At 38.2% G+C, this 20,683-nt stretch overlaps 3 protein-coding genes across 8 annotated transcripts in view; 2 read left to right on the top strand and 1 right to left on the bottom strand.

Moving 5' to 3' along the window:
• Positions 1-9,592, bottom strand: part of LOC102220592 (RNA exonuclease 1 homolog) — an 11,864-nt gene extending 2,272 nt beyond the window's left edge. The window contains exons 1-13 of one of the 3 annotated variants that reach the window (XM_023343765.1): positions 9,395-9,592; positions 6,638-7,953; positions 6,479-6,571; positions 5,331-5,580; positions 4,317-4,660; positions 3,480-3,623; positions 3,286-3,397; positions 3,116-3,187; positions 2,907-3,047; positions 2,657-2,770; positions 1,751-1,824; positions 1,552-1,656; positions 1,352-1,467 (exon numbers count right to left, since the gene is read on the bottom strand). In XM_023343765.1, coding sequence (XP_023199533.1) covers positions 1,352-1,467; positions 1,552-1,656; positions 1,751-1,824; positions 2,657-2,770; positions 2,907-3,047; positions 3,116-3,187; positions 3,286-3,397; positions 3,480-3,623; positions 4,317-4,660; positions 5,331-5,580; positions 6,479-6,571; positions 6,638-7,953; positions 9,395-9,545 — 3,032 coding nt within the window. In that variant the 5' untranslated portion in view covers positions 9,546-9,592. Of the gene's footprint in view, positions 1-1,351; positions 1,468-1,551; positions 1,657-1,750; positions 1,825-2,656; positions 2,771-2,906; positions 3,048-3,115; positions 3,188-3,285; positions 3,398-3,479; positions 3,624-4,316; positions 4,661-5,330; positions 5,584-6,478; positions 6,572-6,637; positions 7,954-9,394 lie in introns of all 3 variants that reach the window. The other 2 variants (XM_014469500.2, XM_023343764.1) reach the window with 2 other exon arrangements.
• poli (DNA polymerase iota) lies at positions 5,516-17,425 on the top strand. 3 transcript variants are annotated; one of them, XM_014469488.2, is made up of 11 exons: positions 5,516-5,596; positions 10,534-10,708; positions 10,797-10,913; positions 10,987-11,151; positions 11,997-12,143; positions 12,304-12,540; positions 13,430-13,608; positions 14,114-14,205; positions 14,288-14,421; positions 14,873-15,093; positions 16,335-17,425. In XM_014469488.2, the coding sequence occupies exons 2-11, from the start codon at positions 10,603-10,605 to the stop codon at positions 16,962-16,964; spliced, it is 2,028 nt and encodes a 675-aa protein (XP_014324974.1). In that variant the 5' UTR covers positions 5,516-5,596; positions 10,534-10,602; the 3' UTR covers positions 16,965-17,425. The 3 variants fall into 3 exon arrangements, with proteins under 3 accessions (XP_014324974.1, XP_023199535.1, XP_023199534.1); XM_023343767.1 differs by lacking the exons at positions 5,516-5,596; positions 10,534-10,708 and having other exon boundaries at positions 10,826-10,913; positions 10,998-11,151; XM_023343766.1 differs by lacking the exons at positions 5,516-5,596; positions 10,534-10,708 and having other exon boundaries at positions 10,854-10,913; positions 10,995-11,151.
• Positions 17,426-17,490: 65 nt separating this feature from the next.
• Positions 17,491-20,683, top strand: LOC102232710 (ras-related protein Rab-27B). 2 transcript variants are annotated; one of them, XM_005800990.2, is made up of 6 exons: positions 17,491-18,164; positions 18,686-18,870; positions 19,607-19,692; positions 19,771-19,874; positions 19,972-20,095; positions 20,366-20,683. In XM_005800990.2, exons 2-6 carry the CDS (start codon positions 18,718-18,720, stop codon positions 20,553-20,555), a joined length of 657 nt encoding a protein of 218 aa, XP_005801047.1. In that variant the 5' UTR covers positions 17,491-18,164; positions 18,686-18,717; the 3' UTR covers positions 20,556-20,683. The 2 variants fall into 2 exon arrangements, with proteins under 2 accessions (XP_005801047.1, XP_023199020.1); XM_023343252.1 differs by having other exon boundaries at positions 17,491-18,870.

Here is a 20,683-nt window from a genome sequence, read left to right on the forward strand (position 1 = left end):
AATGAGGAAAAGCAGCCAAAAGCGCTGAATTACAAACAACCAAGACAGCAACATATCCAAGACGTTTTTGGTTCAACTTTCCAAAGATTGTTAAATTCTTCTATGTTAACTTCAGCAACAGTTGTAGGTTTTAATTTTATATGCCATAAAACTGGTCTAAACAAAAACTATAAATATTGTGCAAAGCAAGATGAATATGTAAACTAAAAACTGGAGTGAAAAAAGTGAGCGAATCTGCTTGATTTCTGTGTAACTTCTGTCCAGCTTGACTGAAATATGAGCCGTTATGTTAAAAGTTGATTTTTTAAGCTACAGAAATATGAGGAAAAGTTACAACTTACATTCTGAATGTAATATCACTTTTATCTAAACTAAAATGGAAGAAAAGTAATTATTAGGGATGCACAAATGTGAAAATTTGGGCCAATTTTTATACCCAACTTTAATACTCCTGTTATGACAGCATCTACCAATATTTTATGTGATCACTTGATTAATTGTCACAATACTTTATTACCAAAGTAATCATCTACAACAGCTGTGAAAAAGAAACAACAAAAAAAGAAAAACAAGCTCCTCTGCCTTCTCCCAGTGCTAACTAGAAACAACCAATCAGAACCAGGAGGGTCTTAGTGCTGTCAATCACGCTTGGGTACACGGTACTCGTACTCTCCCCATTACATAGCCTGTTATGAATGCTAAGGATAGTTAGCATGGCCACCAATGATGGCAAATAAACTGTTTCCTGGACGGTAAGTTGTTTCTCCTCCATTAGCACATCGAGCAGCACGTGCACAAGCTTGACTGACAGCGCTAAGACGCTCCTCCTGGCTCTGATTGGTTGTTATTGACCGGGAGTGGTGCAATTCTTCAGATGGCAGTAGTACAACTGGGAGGAGGTGGAGGAGATTGATCTTTTCACAGATTATCCGTCTGATAAACGTCATTTATTGCTATTATGTTATGATTTTATATATATATATATATATATATATATATATATAAACATAAAATAAGAGTTGCATGCAAAAAACAAAAAGAAAGACCATAGAGCTGGTCAATAATAAAAAGGGATTGATGATTTTGATGCCAATAATTTTTCCAGATTTTTTTTCATTGATAATTTTTATTTGTATTTTACATACAAATAAAAAGATATTTTTTTATGAAAATTTATGCAATTTCTTCATCTTTTGCGAGAGGTCAATGTCATTTTCTATAAACAAATTCTGGCTGAATAAAAATTCTGTCTATAAATCTGCTAAGGGAATGAATACCTTTAACTTTAATGCTAAATTAGACCAACTGCAGACATAAACTGGGCGCTGGACTCCGTCTGTAGAGACGTTACCTGGTGTTATAGTCGATGACCTCATTATCAGGTCTGACAAACGTGTCGTAGACGACCAGCAGACTGGAGCTGGTCACCGTCACTCTGGACAGCTCCAGGCCCTGAACAGTGTAACACTGAAGCCATTCGCACAAGGTTTTAATCACTTATACACATATTCTAGAAAGAGCCGAACATAAATAAATGTTTTTATAAGTTACCATTTCACAATCCAAGGAATAAACTCCAGGACAGCTGGAGTCTGAGGGGCGTCTGGGTGCTGTAGATACAAACCCATCCAGGCTGAGGTAATCATGGACATGCAGCTGGGTGAAAAAACAAGAAAAATCAAACTAATGTTAAACTTTTATTGGTCCTATTTTAATCAGTGAAATGTGTGTCCACTAAATGTGTTCTGACCTTAAACATTTGACATCCCGGCGCTCCCATGACTCCCTGACAGCAGCTGTAGAGAGTTTCCACCCCACCTGGAACTGCAGCAAGCAAAACACTGTTGATGCTTCACTCTGTTTGCACATGATCCATTTTAACTGGCTTATTCAGTCTCACTTGTAATATATTTTATATTTCCCCATTTGCAGTAGAAATGGGCGATAAATTGTTTTTATTGAGCAACTGAATTTTTGGAAAATCTGGATTTTTTCCAACATTCACTTCTTGGGTTCCTGCAGTTCAGAGCGACGTCAGAACGCCCAGGGCGGCCATCTTGTTTGACAGTGTGTTTTATTTGGACAGAATAAAGGGACAGGCTATAATTTTTTTTAAAATCAAGATAATAGCTTCAATCATAATATTAGAAGAAAAAAGTTTTAATATTGCTAGAATAAAGTCAGTCAAAATAAAATAAAAATGAGGAATTATGAACAGTTTGTGAAGTACTTTGGTATAAGTTTTAGAGATAATCTTTAATAGAAATACTAGATAATTTAGCATCAAATTATGTAGCAGGACTTTGAAACAATGGTGCAAACGGTGTTGGAAAAAAAAGAACGACATGAACTGACATCAGATCCCGACAACTAAGCTCCTTTTTCATTAAAATAACATTTTTCTCATAATTTAAAGATGTTTTTTTTCCTGGTAAAATTGTGTCTTTTCTGCTAATATGACTATATTCTCATAATTAAACAAAACTTCTCATAGCCTTGCCCTAATACTCTCGCAGTACAAGTCACAGAAGGGATGACTGAAATAAAGGTCACCTTTTCAATTAAAAATCTGATTTTATTTTTCAGCCATGTCGCCCTGGCCTGATTTGCAGTACCTCAAACTACAGCAGACCCTGAAAACAAGCCGGCTGCTGACCTCGGTTTGTAACTCCTTTCCCGTAGTGGTAGTTGCACTCCTCTGTTCTGAGATGTTTCCCTGTCTTGCCAACAGAGTAGGTGGCCCCACATCGACAGCAGATCCTTTTCAGAGCTTTTTAAAAACACAAAAAGGTAATTTAAAGAGATTTAAGCAAAAGTTTGCTCCAAATCCACGAGTTGAATGCGCCCTCTTGTGGCTCAATAAGGGAACTCCAGGTAACACAGCCGAGTTGGATCACTTTACTTACAGCCTGTGTTCACTTTCTTGTCAGTAAAAAGAACAGCAGAACCGGGTTTTTCTGGGTGCTGGACAGGATAGTTGTTTTCTAACATTTGTTCGTCAGTCAAAGTGTAACCCTTCAAGATTTCATACAACACAAAATCACCTGCTGAAAGAAGAAAACACTCAGAAGAGGTTTAAATTTTTACAAAATTCAGGAAAATAAAAAATTCTCACCATTTTCCTTCATCTTCCTTTGGTTAAACGGGATGTTACCTTTTGGTCTTTGACTCTGGGTCTGTTTTTCCCCTGTGTGACAAAACGTAGATTAGTATTTAACTCAGCTAAATGTTATATTAAGTCAGCTCTGTTATAAATATCAATAATACATTTATTTTTTTTCCTACTTTTAGCAGTAGCGCTTTGGTTCTTGAGTCTCTTGAGGGCATTCACTGCGATGCTCAGGTATTTCAGTTTGTTCACGCTGCGATTGTACACACTCTTCTCCTCTGTCAGGGCCTGCCATCAGTAAGCACCAGGATGAATCATAATAAATACTCAGAATCGTGTCAGTAAAGAGTAAAGGGGGCTGAATGTTCACCTTCTCAAAAGCTTCATTGACATCAGCTGTCGTTTTGAGAAACTCCTCGGTGAACATGTTCACGTAACGCTGGCGGACGTCATGAGGCACTTTGTCCTTCGCTGCCTCACTTTGCTGCTTCAGTTTTCGTTTAACAGGAAGTGGCTGAAAGGAAATACTGTGAAAAGCATCGTCCCCCATTTCAAAAGTCTTCTGTTTATACTTTTAGTCCCAATTGTTCATATTAAGCACATTAAAATATCAAAGGCTATGTTCACACAGCAGATCTTGATGCCCCATTTAATTTTTTTGCAGAAATAACTGTTTTTTTTCCTGAATAGTCGTTCATACTACTAATTAAACTCAACCGTAATCAGACATCTGTGTGAACGGTTTACAACCCCAAAGTGACCAGAACGCGCAGAAGAAGAACGTTGCCGTCACACAGCAGCGCAGCGTTTACAGAAGTAATAATGCAGTGAGGTGTTTATGGACCGATTTTAAAGTTTCTTCAGCAACGAGAGCCGACAAGATCATAACAAGAAGAAGGAAACTAATAAAAAGGAAGTATGATTAACAGAAAATGGCTTAATGTAGCCAAAGAAAACCTGAAAACATACAAACAAATTTTAAATAATTATTACATGCATTAAAAATAAATTCAAACCAGCCTAACATTTTTTTTTTTTGCACATCAGAATCTCTAAATTGTACGAAATAAAGCCCCAATGCAGAGAAAAAAATCCTCCAAACTGCACTGCCAGTCAAACCAGTAATTAGGTTTAGGGAGAAATTACTTTTCCACAGAGAATTGGGGTGATTTGGCTGTACGTTTTTCCACATATACTTGTTTTCTACCTTGACAGCTGCCTGAGTCGCAGCTTGAGAAGCTGTGGAAGCGCCGACTGTCGCCTGGACAGACGATCCAAAAGCCGTGCTGACCGCGGGTCGTCGCGGCGGAGCAGCGATGAGCAGAGGCGCCGTGGAGCGATATTTAGGCGGAGCGGAAACCGCAGCTGGAGCGGCCGTTTGCCTGACTGCGTTAGGGTTTGGATGGACCAGACTCACTGGAGTCAGAACCGATGAAGCTGGGCTGGATGAGGAGGTGGCAGAGAGAGGGAAGCGGCCCTGAGGCAGGATCAGGTGAATGTCGCTTCCCACTTCGATAACCGCAGTTCCCAGAGGGACGCAGTTCAGATAAGCTGAGGAGCAGAAAAACAAGCAGAGAGACTCAGGGGAAGATACACATTAAAATAGTACAACACACGTTTCTTATGATGGCTTTTTAAACTCAGAAATAGTGAGATTAACCTCAGAGATTTTCTAGAAAAGATATTGAAATTTCTGAGCTTGAAAAGTTGAACATTTGCAAGGAAAAAATAAGTTTTTTAGATTAAAACAAACTTCAAAATTTCTGAGTTTCAAAAGTCCAACATTTTTACTTTTTAAACTCAGAAATTTCCACTTTTTCTGGAAATTTTTTTGAGTTTAATCTAAATTTCTTTTGCATGTCAAAGTTTTTCTTTTAAATGTTTGACATTTGGAGCTCAGAATTTTAATTTCAGAAATCTAGAAAAACGCTGAATTTTTTGAGTTTAAAGAAAAAAAAATGCTCAACTGATTTAGAGCAGTAATTAAGCCAAAACAATACAAAAATAGATACATTCTGCATTTTAGCTAAAACAAATAAAAATTAAAAAAACTAATGCTCTACTCAAAACTCAAGTGGAATAGTTTTAGCTTCACCTGATTCAACTCCTGATTAAAAAAATTTCGCATTAAGCACCTTTTCCTATCCAATTATTGACTCGTTAATTCAAAATTTAACATATAAATGCACTTTAAAACACTTTACTTTCTCCAGAAACTCACCCTTTTGACCTGGATAAGACTGAAGGTTTTTCTGGATTGGAGTTGAAGCAGCAGGAACGGTTTGCATCTCTGGTGTTTTCTGACTCACTGAGGAAAGAAGATTCTGGCCCGGCTTAGCCGGAGCAGCTGAGGCCCGGTACGGAACCTGCTGGACCTTAGAACAGATGGACGGCCGGGAGACAAACCCTGAAGCTCCAGGCTCCCGCAGAGGAACCAAAACCTGAGGCTGAGGCCTCATCTTGGCCAGTGGCTGCTAAGTGGAAAAGGTTAAACACTGTAAACTCATTTTGAGCCGCATCAAGATCATAATGTTCTAAAAGGGCCGGTTCTACCAATATGTGTAGATAAAACCCATTAACACAACGCTAAAATATTAATAAATAGCTGTTTTTGCATTTGATAAATATTTAATTTTTTTATTCCAGTTACTTTTTGCAATCAAAATCACCAATTTTGGGAGCTAAATTATAAATATTTGCAATATTTCCACTTATTACTTTCTTTAGATGTGATGAAATAATATTTAAGCACACAACTGTTATCTTGAAAGTTCAATTATGCGTCCCTCTGGAGTCTAGAGGGTAGAGCGAGGCAATAAATCAATAATATATATTGTGACAGACACATGATCAATATCAACAGATAATATGGCCAATAGAACGTTCAATAATTTCACCGAACTTCGATCCAGAACCGCACAGCATTCTGGTAGCTGTAGGCAGAGGAAAGGCTTTAGCTGCTAAACCTCTCATAGCAAGGTTGGTAGCAACAACCAACTCACTCATTTGGTTACCTAGCAACAACTTGCTGAGTAACTTGTGGTTTCTTAGCAACGACCTGTTGAGTAACTCGCGCAGCAACAGTTTAAAGTTTCACGACCGTGCCTGTAACTGCTTAAGAATAAATAACAACGTGAAAACTGTGAATAACACAGGAGAGGTCAAAGCACCAAATTGGTAATATTTCAGATATTTAAAACAAAAAACTAATCAATAATTATGAATGAAACGCTTAAGTTGTGATGTGTTTTTCAGCCGTATTGTTCAGTCCTACTAGAGGGCCACAAAACAAGCTGTGCTGGGCCACATTTGGCCCTTGGGCCTCGAGTTTGTCACGTGACATTGAACTACGATGTTTGGAGCGTTTACCTCCGAGTTCTTGGCTTCGTGAGCCAACCTCTTCCTCCCGGTTAAAGTTTGAGTTGCATCGTTCACCTCCGGTTTTTCCACTTCGGCTCTAATCTGGAACAGAAAAAGTGAATCAGAAAATCTTCACGCTAAATTAAAAACTCGTTTCGATTCACCTACGGACGCGCCGCTCTGCTCCTCGGCGTTTGACTCCATGAAGATCCGGTAGCATTCCTCCATCGGGTCGCTTTCAGAAAGCTCAGAGTAATTGTCCTCATCTTCATGATCTTCATCCTCAGGACTGGAGTCTATTATTATCACAGCTTCATCTTCCTCCTGCAGCAGCTGCTCTGTTGAGTCAGATCTGCTGTGTCGATTCACAGATGTAACTTTGTGAATCTGAATCTGGCCGCTGCCTTGTGCTGCCTCCACTTGTTTCTGGTTGGTGAAAACTTTCGTCTTTGTTTTTTCACCATTTTGTAAACAGCATAACTGGTTCTGAACCTGGAGTTTGTCCTGGTCCATTATTGAGGTTTGTTTAAGTTGAGTGGTGGGATCTGATCGTTTACAAGCAAGTGAAGTTTGAGATTTTAAATCTTTTTTCTGAACTTTATAAGTCAGCTCAATCAGAGGATTGCTTGGTTGATCTGAGGGGAAGGAAAAACCTCCAAGTTCAGTCCGTTTTTTCTTCCTTTCAGGGGACTGGAAACCAATATTCTCACACTCTCTTTCAAACTCTTCTAAACATCCAGTTAAGTCAACTACATTCCCGTCATCATTGCTGCAATATTTTGTTTTATCAAAAGTAGAAGACACAGGATGGATCTCAGGGACTTTGCTTGCATCATCACAGGAAGCAGCATTTACCACCTTCGTTTTTACCATCTGAGGTTGAGAGTCAAGATAAACATTCACCGTCTTAATCTCCTTCGAGTCTCTTTCTGTATTTTGGGAGGATTTTCCCAAGCCAGCAGTGTGTTCAGTTTGATCCAACGTCTTGTCAGGTGACAGAGAAACATCAATAACCAGGACACCATCTTCAGTAGAGTCGTCGTCGAGGATTTCTGGGGATTGCGGTGGGTGCATCTGGGTTTGATGAGTGGACGGCTTTTCACCAAAAGACCTGGAGCTCTCCCCGTCTGGTCGGCTCTTCACTTCCTTTCCTGATGAGCTGTAAGAATGCAAAGCAGCAGAAAAGTTGGACAGCGGATCGTACTCTAAATCAGTCCTCGGCTTGGAGTTGTCGACCACATATTTCTTTGCTTGAACGTGGGATTTATGGTTTTTGCTAGAAGAAAATCCATAGGAAAGGTTTGTTTCAAACTTTGTTGAGAGTTTATTGCTGCTTTTGCCCGCCTGGCTAGTCCGATAGCTTGAGAGGCGCCGCTGCTCCTGCTCCACTTCGTGCCTTACAGATTCAATCTCCTTATCGAGTAGCTCCAGCGCATGCAGGGAGTTGTTGTTAACTGTTGTAAAATTGCTGTCACACTGATCCCCTGTTAGCCACAAGAAAAAATAGATATTACTATTTGGTGTGTGTAACACACACCAGGTATAAATAACTCCTCAGTGAAATTAACAGTAGCTGAGTTTCCATTACAAATGTTCACAAAACCTTGTCGATATTCTGCTAACAATGAAAAAACACAATTTTGCAAAGTTTCTATTACATAAGAAAACCTGTTAAAATCACATGTGAATAAGTTTGTTCACTTAAGTGTTTAAAAAACATGATACGCCATCATCCTCCTACTATTTCCACTAGAGGCAACATCTGGTTGTTGATCATGTGGCTCGTGTGATGCAAAAAAGTGTTTCCATTCCAGTTTTGCGAAATATTCTGTTTTGATATGGCTGTGGAAAAATAAAACTTCATCCAAGTGCAAAACCTTTGTATAGAAAAGTATGAACTTTTTTTTAATTGGTGCGTTTCCATTAAGCAAATTTATTTTTGTAATTCCAATTTTAAGGTTAATAGAAAAGCATCAGAAAATTTTCCATAGAGATGGCCAGACAAGTAAAAAATATAAATATCAATGAATTTTTAATTTTCTACATATATGTATTTATTTATCGAGTTGTACATTTATGTCTTATTTGAAAAAGATGAGTATGTATGCCTTTCTATGACCTGAACATGATTCTCTGGGGAGGCAACATTTTTCAAACAGGGATTGTGGCACCCCGTGTCCCCCCCTTTGGGGTGCCACTGGAAACTGAAATGCATCTAGAAAAGCTTAAAAGATTAAAAAAATCTCCATGCATAATTCAATGCAAAAAACTTCCACCAACAAATCTTTAACTTCTGTGTTTCTGGTGTACGATTATACCAAGGAGGACTCTGTGATAAAACACAAACATGGATCAGAGAGACGGTAGGATCATTGACCCAAACTTGTGAAATATGATAAAACACAAAGTATTGTCCTGCTCATAAAGAATGAGCTTTAAAAATACTACACCCATTTTTCTTAGTAAACCCCCAACAAAATAAATGTACCCAAGTTAAAGGTTGGTTTTCTTCTACATTTTCCAGTGTGGGATCATGTTACTGCAATGAAATTAAATTCAACAATCATCTACCAATAGTTACCAGGTGTAGAAAATAACTGATTTGGACAGGAACAGTTAAAATTTACTTTACTTTTAAAGCACCCGAAATCACTTTATGAGCGCCAATATTGGGCACAGCAAATCTACAACTATAAAATACCTTTTTTTCTTTTTGATGAATCTAAAATGTTTGGTTTTAACCTTAATTTGATTAATCTTGGCTTTCATAATCTCTCAATGACTTCAAAGCTTAGTAGATAACGTTTAAACCAGGTGAAAGGGTCACATCATGCGGAAGTCTTTTTCTTTCTTTTCATGTAAAATGTGCTGACGCATCAAATTTAACATTAGAAACACGAGTTAACTCGTGTAAACTCCACTGACCTGTTAAATCCACCACGGGTGATTTATACAAGCCACCAAACGTTCCCCTCGATTCTGCGGCGTGTTTGTATAAACAATGAGGCCTCTCACAAAGCCCACGTAGCGAAAAAGGACAGTTTATGTGAATAAAAAGACCAGAGGACGGAAACATGGCGGAAAATTGTCGAAACAATTAGACAACATTAACAGCGAACCTCAGCCAGCCGAGCGTTAAGCACCGATTTATATAGGCTTTGGAAACGTCGCGATAAATTATGAAATTAAATAATTATTAGAATACTTAAACAAATAATTATAGAGATGTACCACATACATATTTATAATAATTCAGCTTAGTTTCATTGACTTAAACATTGTTTGTTTGTTCCTTAAGATGATTTTACGTTCCGCAGTAATTCATCCACAACGTTAGATGGCGCTGTTGTATACTATTGAAATAGACTGCACATTCTTCATATTGTGAGTGGAAACAAGGAACAAAAAATGAAGCACTAATGTTTATCAGTTCATTTTTAACAATCATAAATATATATATAAAAACAATGACTTATGCCCATTGCAGTTATTAAAATGGTGATATCTAAGATAAATATAGGGATCTGTAAATAAAAATCAGATAAAGTTGCATTTAACAATCTTGAACTAGCTCAAAAATATACAGAATAAATTAATTAAACTCAGTTTTAGTTATTGTGATTACACTTTTCAGCTACATTTTAAAATTGTTATTATTAGAGTCAATCCTATATTAGGGAATGAGGTTGAGGGAGGGTAGTGAAAGGATTTAAACACTATTTAAAGTGTTTTATATGACAGTCTGGTGATGAAGAGGTTATCTAAACTTAGTAAGACACATGGAAGTTGACAGCATTCATTCATTGACAGTTATTATCCAACATTATCCTTTTTTGATTTTTATTTTGTTTTACTAATCTGTATATAGACTACCAGGTAGCCCGTATTTTTCAGAGTAAATCGTTGTAATAGTTACTGATTGGTTATTAATTCATTACTTACAGCTGAAACTTGTGGAATATTTCTGCCCACGTTTTTCAAGTCAGAACAAAACGCCACTCTCAATATGGCGGCGACGTTGACGTTTGATCCGGATGCTCACGTTACCTCCCCTGTCTATGCAGCGAGCACCTTCGGGACGTCACGCCTGGTGCTGCAGAGTAAATAAACTCGCTGACATTAATCTTTCTGAGATGGATAACAGTGACATTGAGGTGGAGGAAGATGAAAGCGAGTGGAAAACTTGTTTCGTGGATTCAGCTGCTGTTTGTCCCGCCACTTCTCCAGCTGCTGCTTCTGGTAAACTCTGAAGTCTGACGCCAGAAACCTAAGTTCACTTGGAGCTATGACGAATATTGTGTGTGATTTGTTTTATGGTGTATTTCAGGGCCAGTCATTAAGATTCCTGGATCTGCACACAGAGTTATTCTGCATTTTGACCTGGACTGCTTTTATGCTCAGGTGGAAATGATCAGAAACCCAGCTCTAAGAGATGTCCCTTTAGGTACAAAGCCGGTGAAGAATATAAAAATCATTGTTCTCTGGGTAACAATTGAAGCCCGTTCTCTTATCATCAGGTATACAGCAGAAATACATCATAGTCACCTGTAACTATGTGGCCAGGGAGCGGGGCGTCACCAAGCTGATGTCTGTTACTGATGCTAAGGAGAAATGTCCTGAACTGGTGCTGGTTAAAGGAGAAGACCTGACACACTACAGAGAAATGTCCTACAAAGTCACAGGTAAGCTTGAGGAATATTTCACGAGGCTTTTTGAAAGAAAAAAATGTGAGAAATAATTAAAACTCCCCATTAATTAGAAGTCTGTAGACACATCTTTTAGAAGCAAAAACCATTCAGACTGTTTTTTGTTAGCTTATTTAGTTTACATTTCTATTTATGTATTTTGTATTTTATTTGACGCATTAAACATATTGTGTGATGTATTTACATATTAATATTTTTAAAAGTGTATAATGGAAAGTTTAAAAATAAATAAATAACATTAAAAAAAGGAAAAGCAAAACATTTTGAATATTTTTTGCTTATCATTACTGGGGTATTTAAAAATATGTCGGGATATTTTTTGGCAATATTACCCCCCTCTTTTTAAAATTCCTAAATTTCCACATAACTTTATATTTTGGTTCCATCTGTTGATGTGATTTTTAAATATTAAATGATTGATGTTTTGATCAGCTACTCAGTACTTGAGTAATTCTTTACCAAATACCTTCTTACTCTTACTTGATTAGTTTCTTGGACAGTTACGTTTCACTTGATTAAAATATGTTGAAGTAGTGCTAATATCACTTAAGTACAATTTTTGTGTTCTCTATTAAGGCTCTGGTTTGGGTTTGTCGTAAGAAAGGTGATTTTAATTTTTAAGAAACCAGAATTTAGTGGAAAAGATTTTAGCCAACTAGCAAGCAAAGACCAGCAAATTTCTTGTGAAATTTTGTCGTCAGCAGCTGTAAAACGGAAAACTCTTTAGATTGTTGATGATTAATGAAGTTGTGTTTTCTGCAGCAAAACTCTCAAATATTTAACATTTCTTTGCTTACCTTGCCTTTCTGCTTCCTGCTCAGAGCTCCTGCTGTCTTACTGTCCGCTGGTAGAGAGGCTTGGATTTGACGAAAACTTTGTGGATGTCACAGAAATGGTTGAACAAAGATTGGCTGAGATATCAGAGACTGACAGCTTCTCATTTAAAGGAAATGTCTTCAATCATTCCAGTAAGTTAAAAATGTTCTTCTGGTTTGCAGCTGAACATCTGGCTTACTGAAACTGGCTTGTGAAAGAGCCAAGACGCTAACATCTGTGAAATATTTGCCTGGCAGTTTCAGTTTCACACCTACAGGTTCTCCTTTAGCCTGTTTTCCTTCCCCTGTGCAGGTGCTGATGCTAACGCTAGCCACCATCCAGGGCTGGCTATTGGTTCGCACATCGCAGCGGAGATGAGAGACGCGATACGCAGCAAGATCGGCTTGACTGGCTGTGCTGGCGTCGCCACAAACAAGCTGCTGGCCAAACTGGTTTCAGGCACCTTCAAACCCAACCAGCAAACGGTTTTACTGCAGGAGAACGTTGGAGATATTATGGGATGTTTGAGTGGCCTCAGAAAAGTACCAGGTACCCACCCTAAAACATTTCAAAGCTGGATTAACTCATTCAAAGTTTTTTACAATTAAACTTTTTAAAACAAAAGCTTAACAGTAAAAAAAAAAAGTTTAACTGATCTTGTATTATAGATAGCCACATTCATAAGTATTTATATGAAGTAATTTCTCATAGGACTGGGCAGTAAATCAATAACAATTCTTATAGTGATAGACACAAAATCAATATAAATAGATAATGCATCTGATGGAATATTCAATAACGCACAGCCCTCTGGGAGGTGTAGGCAGAGGAAAGGCTTTAGCCGCCCAACCTCTCACAAGAAAGGTGGCATCAACTAACTCACTCACTCTTTGGTTACCTAGCAACAGCCTGTTGAGTAACTGGCACAGCAGCAGTTTCAGGTTTCACCACTGTGCCTCACAACTGCTTAAAAATAAAAAAACAACAACATTGAGTAAAAACTGTGGACGAAACGGAAAAGGTCACAGCACCAGCTTGGAAGTATTTCAGATATTTAAAGCAAAAAACGAATCAATAATTATTGATGTCAAATTCATATCAAATGTTTATATTGTCCATAACGCCCTAATTTCTCTATAATTTTGCCATCTATTTGTAGGGCCAGCTGTCCTGATGAAAGAATGAAACAAGTCATGAATTTTGTCTTTTTTTCATTCACAACCAATTTCATCTGAAGCAGCTTTCAGTAAAAGTGACGCAACTTAAAAAAGCATAAATAACTGGGCCATCAGTGTACAAATAATTCTGTTTGCAGTTGCCCCATCTCATTTCGAAGTATAAGGAATAAAAGGAGGCTTAAACACATCCCTGGGGAACACCTTCAGATGTTTTAAATGGTGTTGATGTCGCATTTCTGTGTTTCTGGGATTTCTTTCAGGTGTGGGCCACCAGACGGCCAAGAGGCTTCAGGCTTTGGGGTTAGTCAGTGTGAAAGACCTGCAGCTCTACCCTCTGGGTGACCTGGCGAGGGAGTTGGGGGCTACCACCGCTCAGCGCCTGAGGAATCTGGCTCTCGGCATTGATGAATCAGCCGTCACACCCACTGGGGCCCCACAGGTAGGACTCAGCCCCAAATTTACCTCCTCAAAATAAAAATTGTGGTTTACTGAGAATACTTTTAAAATTTCTTATTAATTAAATAATCCTGCAACCAAAAAAACAAGGAAAGTGCATCTTAATTTACTGATTTACTGCTTGTTAATTTAACTCTGCAGTCAATCGACATTGTAATAAATGGAAAAATTATCATCTTTCTTTTGTGACTTTTACTTATTATTTATATATATATATATATATATATATATATATATATATATATATATATATATATATATATATATATATATACACATAGACGCAGGGATATGGAAATTAAAATACTTCACACTCAAAATCTAAATACTTTTTGTCCTTTCAAACTCATTTGTTTTATCACTAAGAACTCTATACAGAAAGTGTAATGTTGTAATGTTTGAAAACTCGAATATTGTGATTGATATTCATATTATAAGTGAGTGTTGGTGTATTTACTGGCCACATCGTTGTCCTCTTTATGTTCCAGTCTCTTAGTGATGAAGACTCCTTTAAGAAAATGTGTTCAGTGAAGGAAGTCATGGCAAAGATCCGCGAGCTGCTCGGCAGTCTGGTGGAAAGGTCGGGTCATCACTAAATCCGTGTGTTTCTAGAATGAAACATAATTTTTCTTTTAAAATTGTGTTTTGCTTGTAAAAACCAGGATGCACAAAGATGGCCGTCAGCCTCAAACCTTCAGGCTCACAATACGAAGATTCTCAGCGACCAACAAGTGGTTCAGTAGGGAGAGCCGCCAGGCCCCGATCCCGGGCGCCGTCGGGCAGAAGATCGTCTCTGGTAGGCTGACGTTACAGGAAATAAAACATTAATATCGCTTTGAAGAATGCTCAAAAGGATGTAATGGTTGTCCGTTTATACATGTGCAAATTTGAACTACATGTTTTTGTTAAAGAAGTAACATTTTCAGGTTTTGGTCTAGTTTTTGATTGTAAATGATGAGCGTAAGAGCTTTCTTTGTTTCCAAAAACTTGATGCGAAAATTCCCCATGCCTCTAAATTCTTTCAGTTATTATTGCCAAATTAAACCATTTTTAGGTTCATTATATCCATTAAAGATAAAATATCTTACTTTTTCAACATGTAAAGCCAAAAAAGTGAATTTGATGCACTTTGAACTTAGTTTTATAAAATCAAATAAGGTTAGAGGCGTAAGGTTAGTTGCATAAATGGAGATATTCTATTTTTCCTTTCATTTTGGGGAAAATTCAAAATGATCAATTATCCCCAGGGAACATTGAAGACGCTGTTTCGCAGCTGGTCCCGTTGGCTGTGAAGCTCTTCCATAAGATGGTGGACAGCAACGCGGCATTTCACCTCACACTCATCAACGTCTGCTTCAGTAATCTGCAGAGCAGAGGGCCGGCTGCGAGCGGGAAGGGCGCCATAACGTCATTCTTCACGCAGAGCGCATCACCCAGGAAATCCCAGATATCGTCCACACAAAACCAGGTAATCATGGTCTTTAATGCTACTTTATTTAGCTGTTAATATCTTTGGAGGTATGAAATGCTGAAAACCTAATATTTGGGTAAATGTCCCTTTGCTGGGTACAAAAAAGTACACCATTGTTGTAATCAAGCAAATCAATTTCTCTCACCAGAAACTGCAGAAAAACAAACTGTGTCCAAGTTTCAAACATCAAGCTGCTGATTTGAACTAAAGTTAAAGATGTCAGAGTTAGTTTTATGTTTTACACTTCAAAAAAACAAAAATTATATATTTTAGCTCTGTTGAAATAAGACAAAACTGACTTACAAGTAACTTTTCAGCAAGATACAGGAGCTTGTTTTAAGTGAATAATTTCTTAATTTTGATGAAGTTCATGTTTCACTTCCAGATTATTTCACTTATAACATGGGGAAAATGTATTACTTTTTCATTAATATTAGAAATTATTTACCTAAAACAAGCTCCTATTGTGATAATAAATTTATGAAATATTGTGTTTTTGTTAAATATCTAAAGTTTTCATACCTTGTCATACGGCACTACACTATCTGATGATTTTCGTCAGCAGAGAAATCCTGCCATATTGCTTGAAACCTGTGGCCTGCTTAATAATGTGGAACATCCTTCTTAAGTAGATTTTATTTAATTGAGCTCACCAGACAAACTAATTAATCCAGCTCTCTGAAATTAATTATAGTGATTCAAAGAGCCCTGACACACAATATCATCTATAAATTTAATAGCACTACAAAAAAAATTATCTTTATGACACAAAAAAATCCAATTTGCATAATAATTTGGAACACAGTGTATAATATTTATGAAATGACATCAGCTTTCAAAATCAAAACTTATCAATAATGTTGGTATGTTTGTTTTCATGTCACTTCCTTTGTTTTTGTGGCCTCCTAAAAATTGTAAAAGTTTTTTAATCATAAGTGAATAAAAATATAGTTACATTTTTTGTAATTCTGTAACCAAAATTTTCCATTTTTTATGAATAAAAAAGAAAATTTTCTATTTTGAGCAGAAAAATAAAAGTTGTTAGCTCTGATTTTGACCAGAGCTAACAAAATAATTATTTCTCTATTAACTATTCATGAAATTGACTCCTTTACTTTAATCAATTTTCTATAATATTCTAATCTAATTGGTCTAGTTTTGTGTATTTTGTGGGTTTTTTTCTTGCTCTGTTGTTACAGTAATTTATTAGATCATTAAAGCTTTTCTTCTTCCTGCAGAATAATTCAGCCCAGAATGCTGGCAGTCGCCTTTTGGACCATCAGATCAGTGAATGCAGCAGAAATGTTCCACCGAAAGGTCAAATGACTTGTAACTCTGAACAATCAGAGGAAAACTATGAAGCGTCCTGCAGCACAGAGGGAATAAATTCGGACAAAACCAAACCGCCACCGCACGTCGACCCGGAGGTGTTCCGGCTCCTTCCAGAAGAAATCCAGAAGGAACTTTTATCTCCTTATTATCTGAATTCTCTGCAAAGCCACATGTCGAAACATGAGCCGCTGGGAAACGATTCATCAATGAAAGCAGACCGGTCCAGAATGAATCACCAGCAGCCGGCGGGAATAAGAGTAATCAATGAAGAAAACGTCATGGAGCAAGAGAAATTATCGCTCCCCCGGTCATCTGACTGTAACTTCCCGGGAAACGTGGACCCTGAGGTGTTTTCTGAACTTCCCCCAGACGTCCAGAAGGAGCTCATGTCTGAATGGAAGCAGCAGAACCCGGTTCTGAAGACTCCGTCATCCAGAAAAACGGGAAAAGGCTCCATCTCCAAAAGCAAAGACAGAAAGGCTGAAGGAAGGAGCAGCCAGTCAAATAATCTGCTCAAGTATTTCAAACCCGGTTAGAGAAAAACAGTTGGGTCATAATGAGGACTTTGTTTCTCTAAAGAAACAAAGTCCTCGCTTTTAGGTTCTAGGAAAATAAAAGAAACTTCTCACTGCTCGTTAAAGTTGATTTTTAGTGTCAGTACAACAAATTAAATGTAACGTTATGGAGCTTTAAGTTCAATAAATGATTTTATTTTAATAGAAAAAATTGGTTTGAAATGGAAACTATTATGCAAAATTCATGTTTTGCAATGTTTTTGTACCGGTACTTCCATTTGGGTCTCAGGTGCTTCTAGAAACAATCCACCTGCTTAAAAAAAGAAAACACCCACCTACCCAAAAAAACATCGTTTTTGGCAATAAGTTATTGTTTTTTGATGTGTAGAAAACGAGCCGTTTCAGAACATCCCTATTGTTGAGTCACACTGCGCCGTTACCTAGCAACCCCAGTAAAACCCAGCCCGTCACCTAGCAACCCAGGTGGAGCTCCAGCATGTGGAGCTGGTTTTACAGCTGTATACGCTGTACAATGGCTGCTGGAAAAGACATCCAGAAACAACTTGCTGTATTCTTGTTGGTTGTGCAGGAGGCTCTACTTCTGCTTTTCAATGACATACGGTTGTGTAATTGTGCGTCTATTTGCAGCCATTTTCAGGTGAGTGTAAACATTGAGTTGGGAGGCGTGGCCAGCAGCAGCTTATTTGGATTTCAAGTGACAAGAGGCTCTAAAACATCTTATTCTGAAAGCTCAAGATAGGCAGAACTGACCAGACTAAAATTAACGATTTTGTGTAGAAATGTAATTAACATGTTTTCTATAGACCATAAAAAGAATTTTAGGTCAGCTTTAAATTTGTTTTGTTGTTTTTGTAAAATATTAAGAGAAGCAGGATTACTCAGTCTGTAGAAGTGGGCCACATTCCTCTCTGGGATGTTTATTTTTACTAAAATTCAAGGCGGCACATTATTAGTAGAATTTTCTGACTTTTCTTCCCCTCCACCCTCCTTTCCTTCACAAGAAAAAGCCGTAAACACAGGCTGTAGGCGCGGCTCCGCCTGGATCTCAGAGGCTGGAAACTCCTCCCCGGATCACATGTGAGGCGAGGAAAAAGGTTCAGGGTCTGCAATGTGCCTTCGCTTCATGACAGCTAGTAGTTTTATTTCATAAAGTGGTGAACGGCTTCTGAATGGATGTTTGTGCTTCCAGCAGATAGATTGGTAAGATTCCTGTCACATTCAATGATGCTGAAAATTTTAAGAAACAAAATCTGCTTCATTCTTTTAATAATTTGTCAGTTTCACAGAAATACTACTTACTACTGTTTGGTTGAATTTTCAATCACCTTAAACTGTTACGACACCTACTTTAGAAATAGTTATTGACTGTTTATTATTTTTAAATGAAATCCACTCAGTTTTTGATGGCCAGGCTGCTCCCAGTCAGTGCCACATCTCATAACGATGACCTCAGTGGCATAGCTATCTAAGTCAATGAAAGGATTCTTATTTTGCTGAGCGAATTCAGGGAAAACTCCAGAGAGGCATTTGACTGCTCATGTGGAATCCAGCCCTAGTCATGTGCTTGTCCTTCTGTGATCAGGGAGTTATTATGTGCTGTTAAGCCTCTCTGGTGGTCATGCAGAAGGAAAACAGTAGCTTTGATGGAAGAATTTAACTCACCCTGTCAGGATTTACTGAAAATCGCTCTAATGTGTCTGAACTCCCATGAAAATCCGCAGAGAGTCGTTCACAGATTCAACCAAGCAGCACGATGGTGGACTGGGACTATGACTATCTGATCAAGCTCCTGGCGCTCGGCGACTCGGGCGTGGGAAAGACCACCTTCCTCTACAGGTACACGGACGGCAAGTTCAACAGGAAGTTCACGACCACGGTGGGAATTGACTTCAGGGAAAAGAGAGTGGTGAGTGCTGGGGAAGATAAAACTAGCTAAAGTCCTTCCATTATATAAACAAGTTCAATATGGAACAAAAACATGCCAAGATACAGTAAATCATTTGGGTAATTCTAACTACGCTAAAACAAGAAAAGTTGGATCTGATTTGAGTTTTTATTCAGTTTATGTAAATATCTGATTTCAACTGTATGTAATATGTGCCTAGAATTTCTACATCATATGTAAAATTGATGTTCTACATCAAAATTTCCCATGTTGCTGTCATTTTAGATGCTGTAACATATTACATCTAAAATGAAACAAGAGTTTGACCGTCAGAAAAACAGAACCTCCAGTCAGAGACTTCTCCTGCCCACAGCCATTACCATCTACAACTCTTTAATTAAATGAGTAACAATAACATTTAATTTCCCTTTGGGATCAATAAAGTATTTTCAACATTGAACATGGCTGACTAAACCACATCTCCTTGGAGTGAACCAATGTTAAACATGTTGGGGTTTGTTGTTGACTCTAAGGGACGTTGGTAATTTGGTGAAAGAAATGTAAAATTTGGTGTCACCAGCATAAGGCATATTGGAATTATATAATCTGACCAAAGTGGAGAATAAAGATAATGAATGAAAGTGGCTCAAAGTTAGAGCCTGGAGGAACGCCCCTGATGACTTTTTTTCCATCCTGATTAAAACAAAGTTGTCCTGGTTTTCCAAGCAAATGACGATGGAGTTCTGGTTTGGTTCAGGTTTACACGGGGACCGGTGCTGATGGGACGAGTGAGAGGAACTTCAGAGTCCACCTCCAGCTCTGGGACACAGCGGGTCAGGAGAGGTAAGTTTGACATTTTTGACATTGACTGTGTTAAGAAGATACTCTTTGCTAGCATGGTTAAATATCCTTCACTCCAAGGTTTCGCAGCCTCACAACGGCTTTCTTCCGAGATGCAATGGGCTTCCTGTTGATGTTCGACTTGACCAATCAGCAAAGTTTTGTTAACGTCAGGAACTGGATGAGTATGTTGTGTCTTCTCGTTTCCCTCCTGTTGATTCCTAAGCCTGGTTGATTCGCAGTTTCAGGTTGATTGAAGCAGTTTCCCTGGTGTTTATGCAGGTCAGCTTCAGGCCAATGCGTACTGCGATAACCCAGATGTGGTACTTGTGGGCACTAAGGCAGACATCAGAGACACGAGGAACGTTAACGCCAAACTGGCCAGAGAGATGGCTGACAGATACGGGTGAGTGGAAACTGATCAGTCTTTATCAGTGAGGAAGATTGGCCTTTTATCTGTTGATAGGATTTTCTTCCTATCCCACTTTTATTATATTTAGCAACTGTCGGCTAAATCAGTGTTTTACCCTCTGTTTCAAAGTTTGGATGAGATATCCTTTTAAAGACATTTAAGCAAAATAAAATGTAAAGATAAAAATATTTGTCTAGATCTCATGAAGTGTTTTGAAGATGATGCATCTTGTACAGTTTTGTGAAATGTTCCTGTTTCCTTCAGCATCCCCTACTTCGAGACGAGTTCTGTGTCGGGAGTGAATGTGGACGCCGCTGTGCTCACCCTGCTGAACCTGGTGATGAAGAGGATGGAGCAGAGCACGTATGGGGCCCCTGGCTCTGAACCCAATGGGAGCCCCACCACCAGCCATGAGGTGGAGGAGGCCCCCATCAGGAGGTGGTGCTCCTGTTAATGTTCCCAGCAGCAGCAGCAACGGCGTAGGAGAAACAGACTTTAAAAAGTGTATAGACAAAGACTTATTGAAATTTCCTATATTTCTTTTGGTTTCTCTTGTTGTGTTAAGAACAGAATAAACTACTT

This window comes from Xiphophorus maculatus, chromosome 12 (genome assembly GCF_002775205.1).
Source record: "Xiphophorus maculatus strain JP 163 A chromosome 12, X_maculatus-5.0-male, whole genome shotgun sequence".
In the NCBI taxonomy this organism is placed as follows: Eukaryota; Metazoa; Chordata; class Actinopteri; order Cyprinodontiformes; family Poeciliidae; genus Xiphophorus; species Xiphophorus maculatus.

Coding starts and splice junctions, on each gene's coding strand:
- poli (XM_014469488.2), top strand. CDS start 10,603: ATGGATAACAGTGACATTGAGGTGGAGGAAGATGAAAGCGAGTGGAAA. Junction 12,541..13,429: donor TGGCCTCAGAAAAGTACCAG/GTACCCACCCTA, acceptor GATTTCTTTCAG/GTGTGGGCCACCAGACGGCC. Junction 14,422..14,872: donor CGGGCAGAAGATCGTCTCTG/GTAGGCTGACGT, acceptor AATTATCCCCAG/GGAACATTGAAGACGCTGTT.
- LOC102232710 (XM_023343252.1), top strand. CDS start 18,718: ATGGTGGACTGGGACTATGACTATCTGATCAAGCTCCTGGCGCTCGGC. Junction 18,871..19,606: donor ACTTCAGGGAAAAGAGAGTG/GTGAGTGCTGGG, acceptor GGTTTGGTTCAG/GTTTACACGGGGACCGGTGC. Junction 19,693..19,770: donor GACACAGCGGGTCAGGAGAG/GTAAGTTTGACA, acceptor CTTCACTCCAAG/GTTTCGCAGCCTCACAACGG.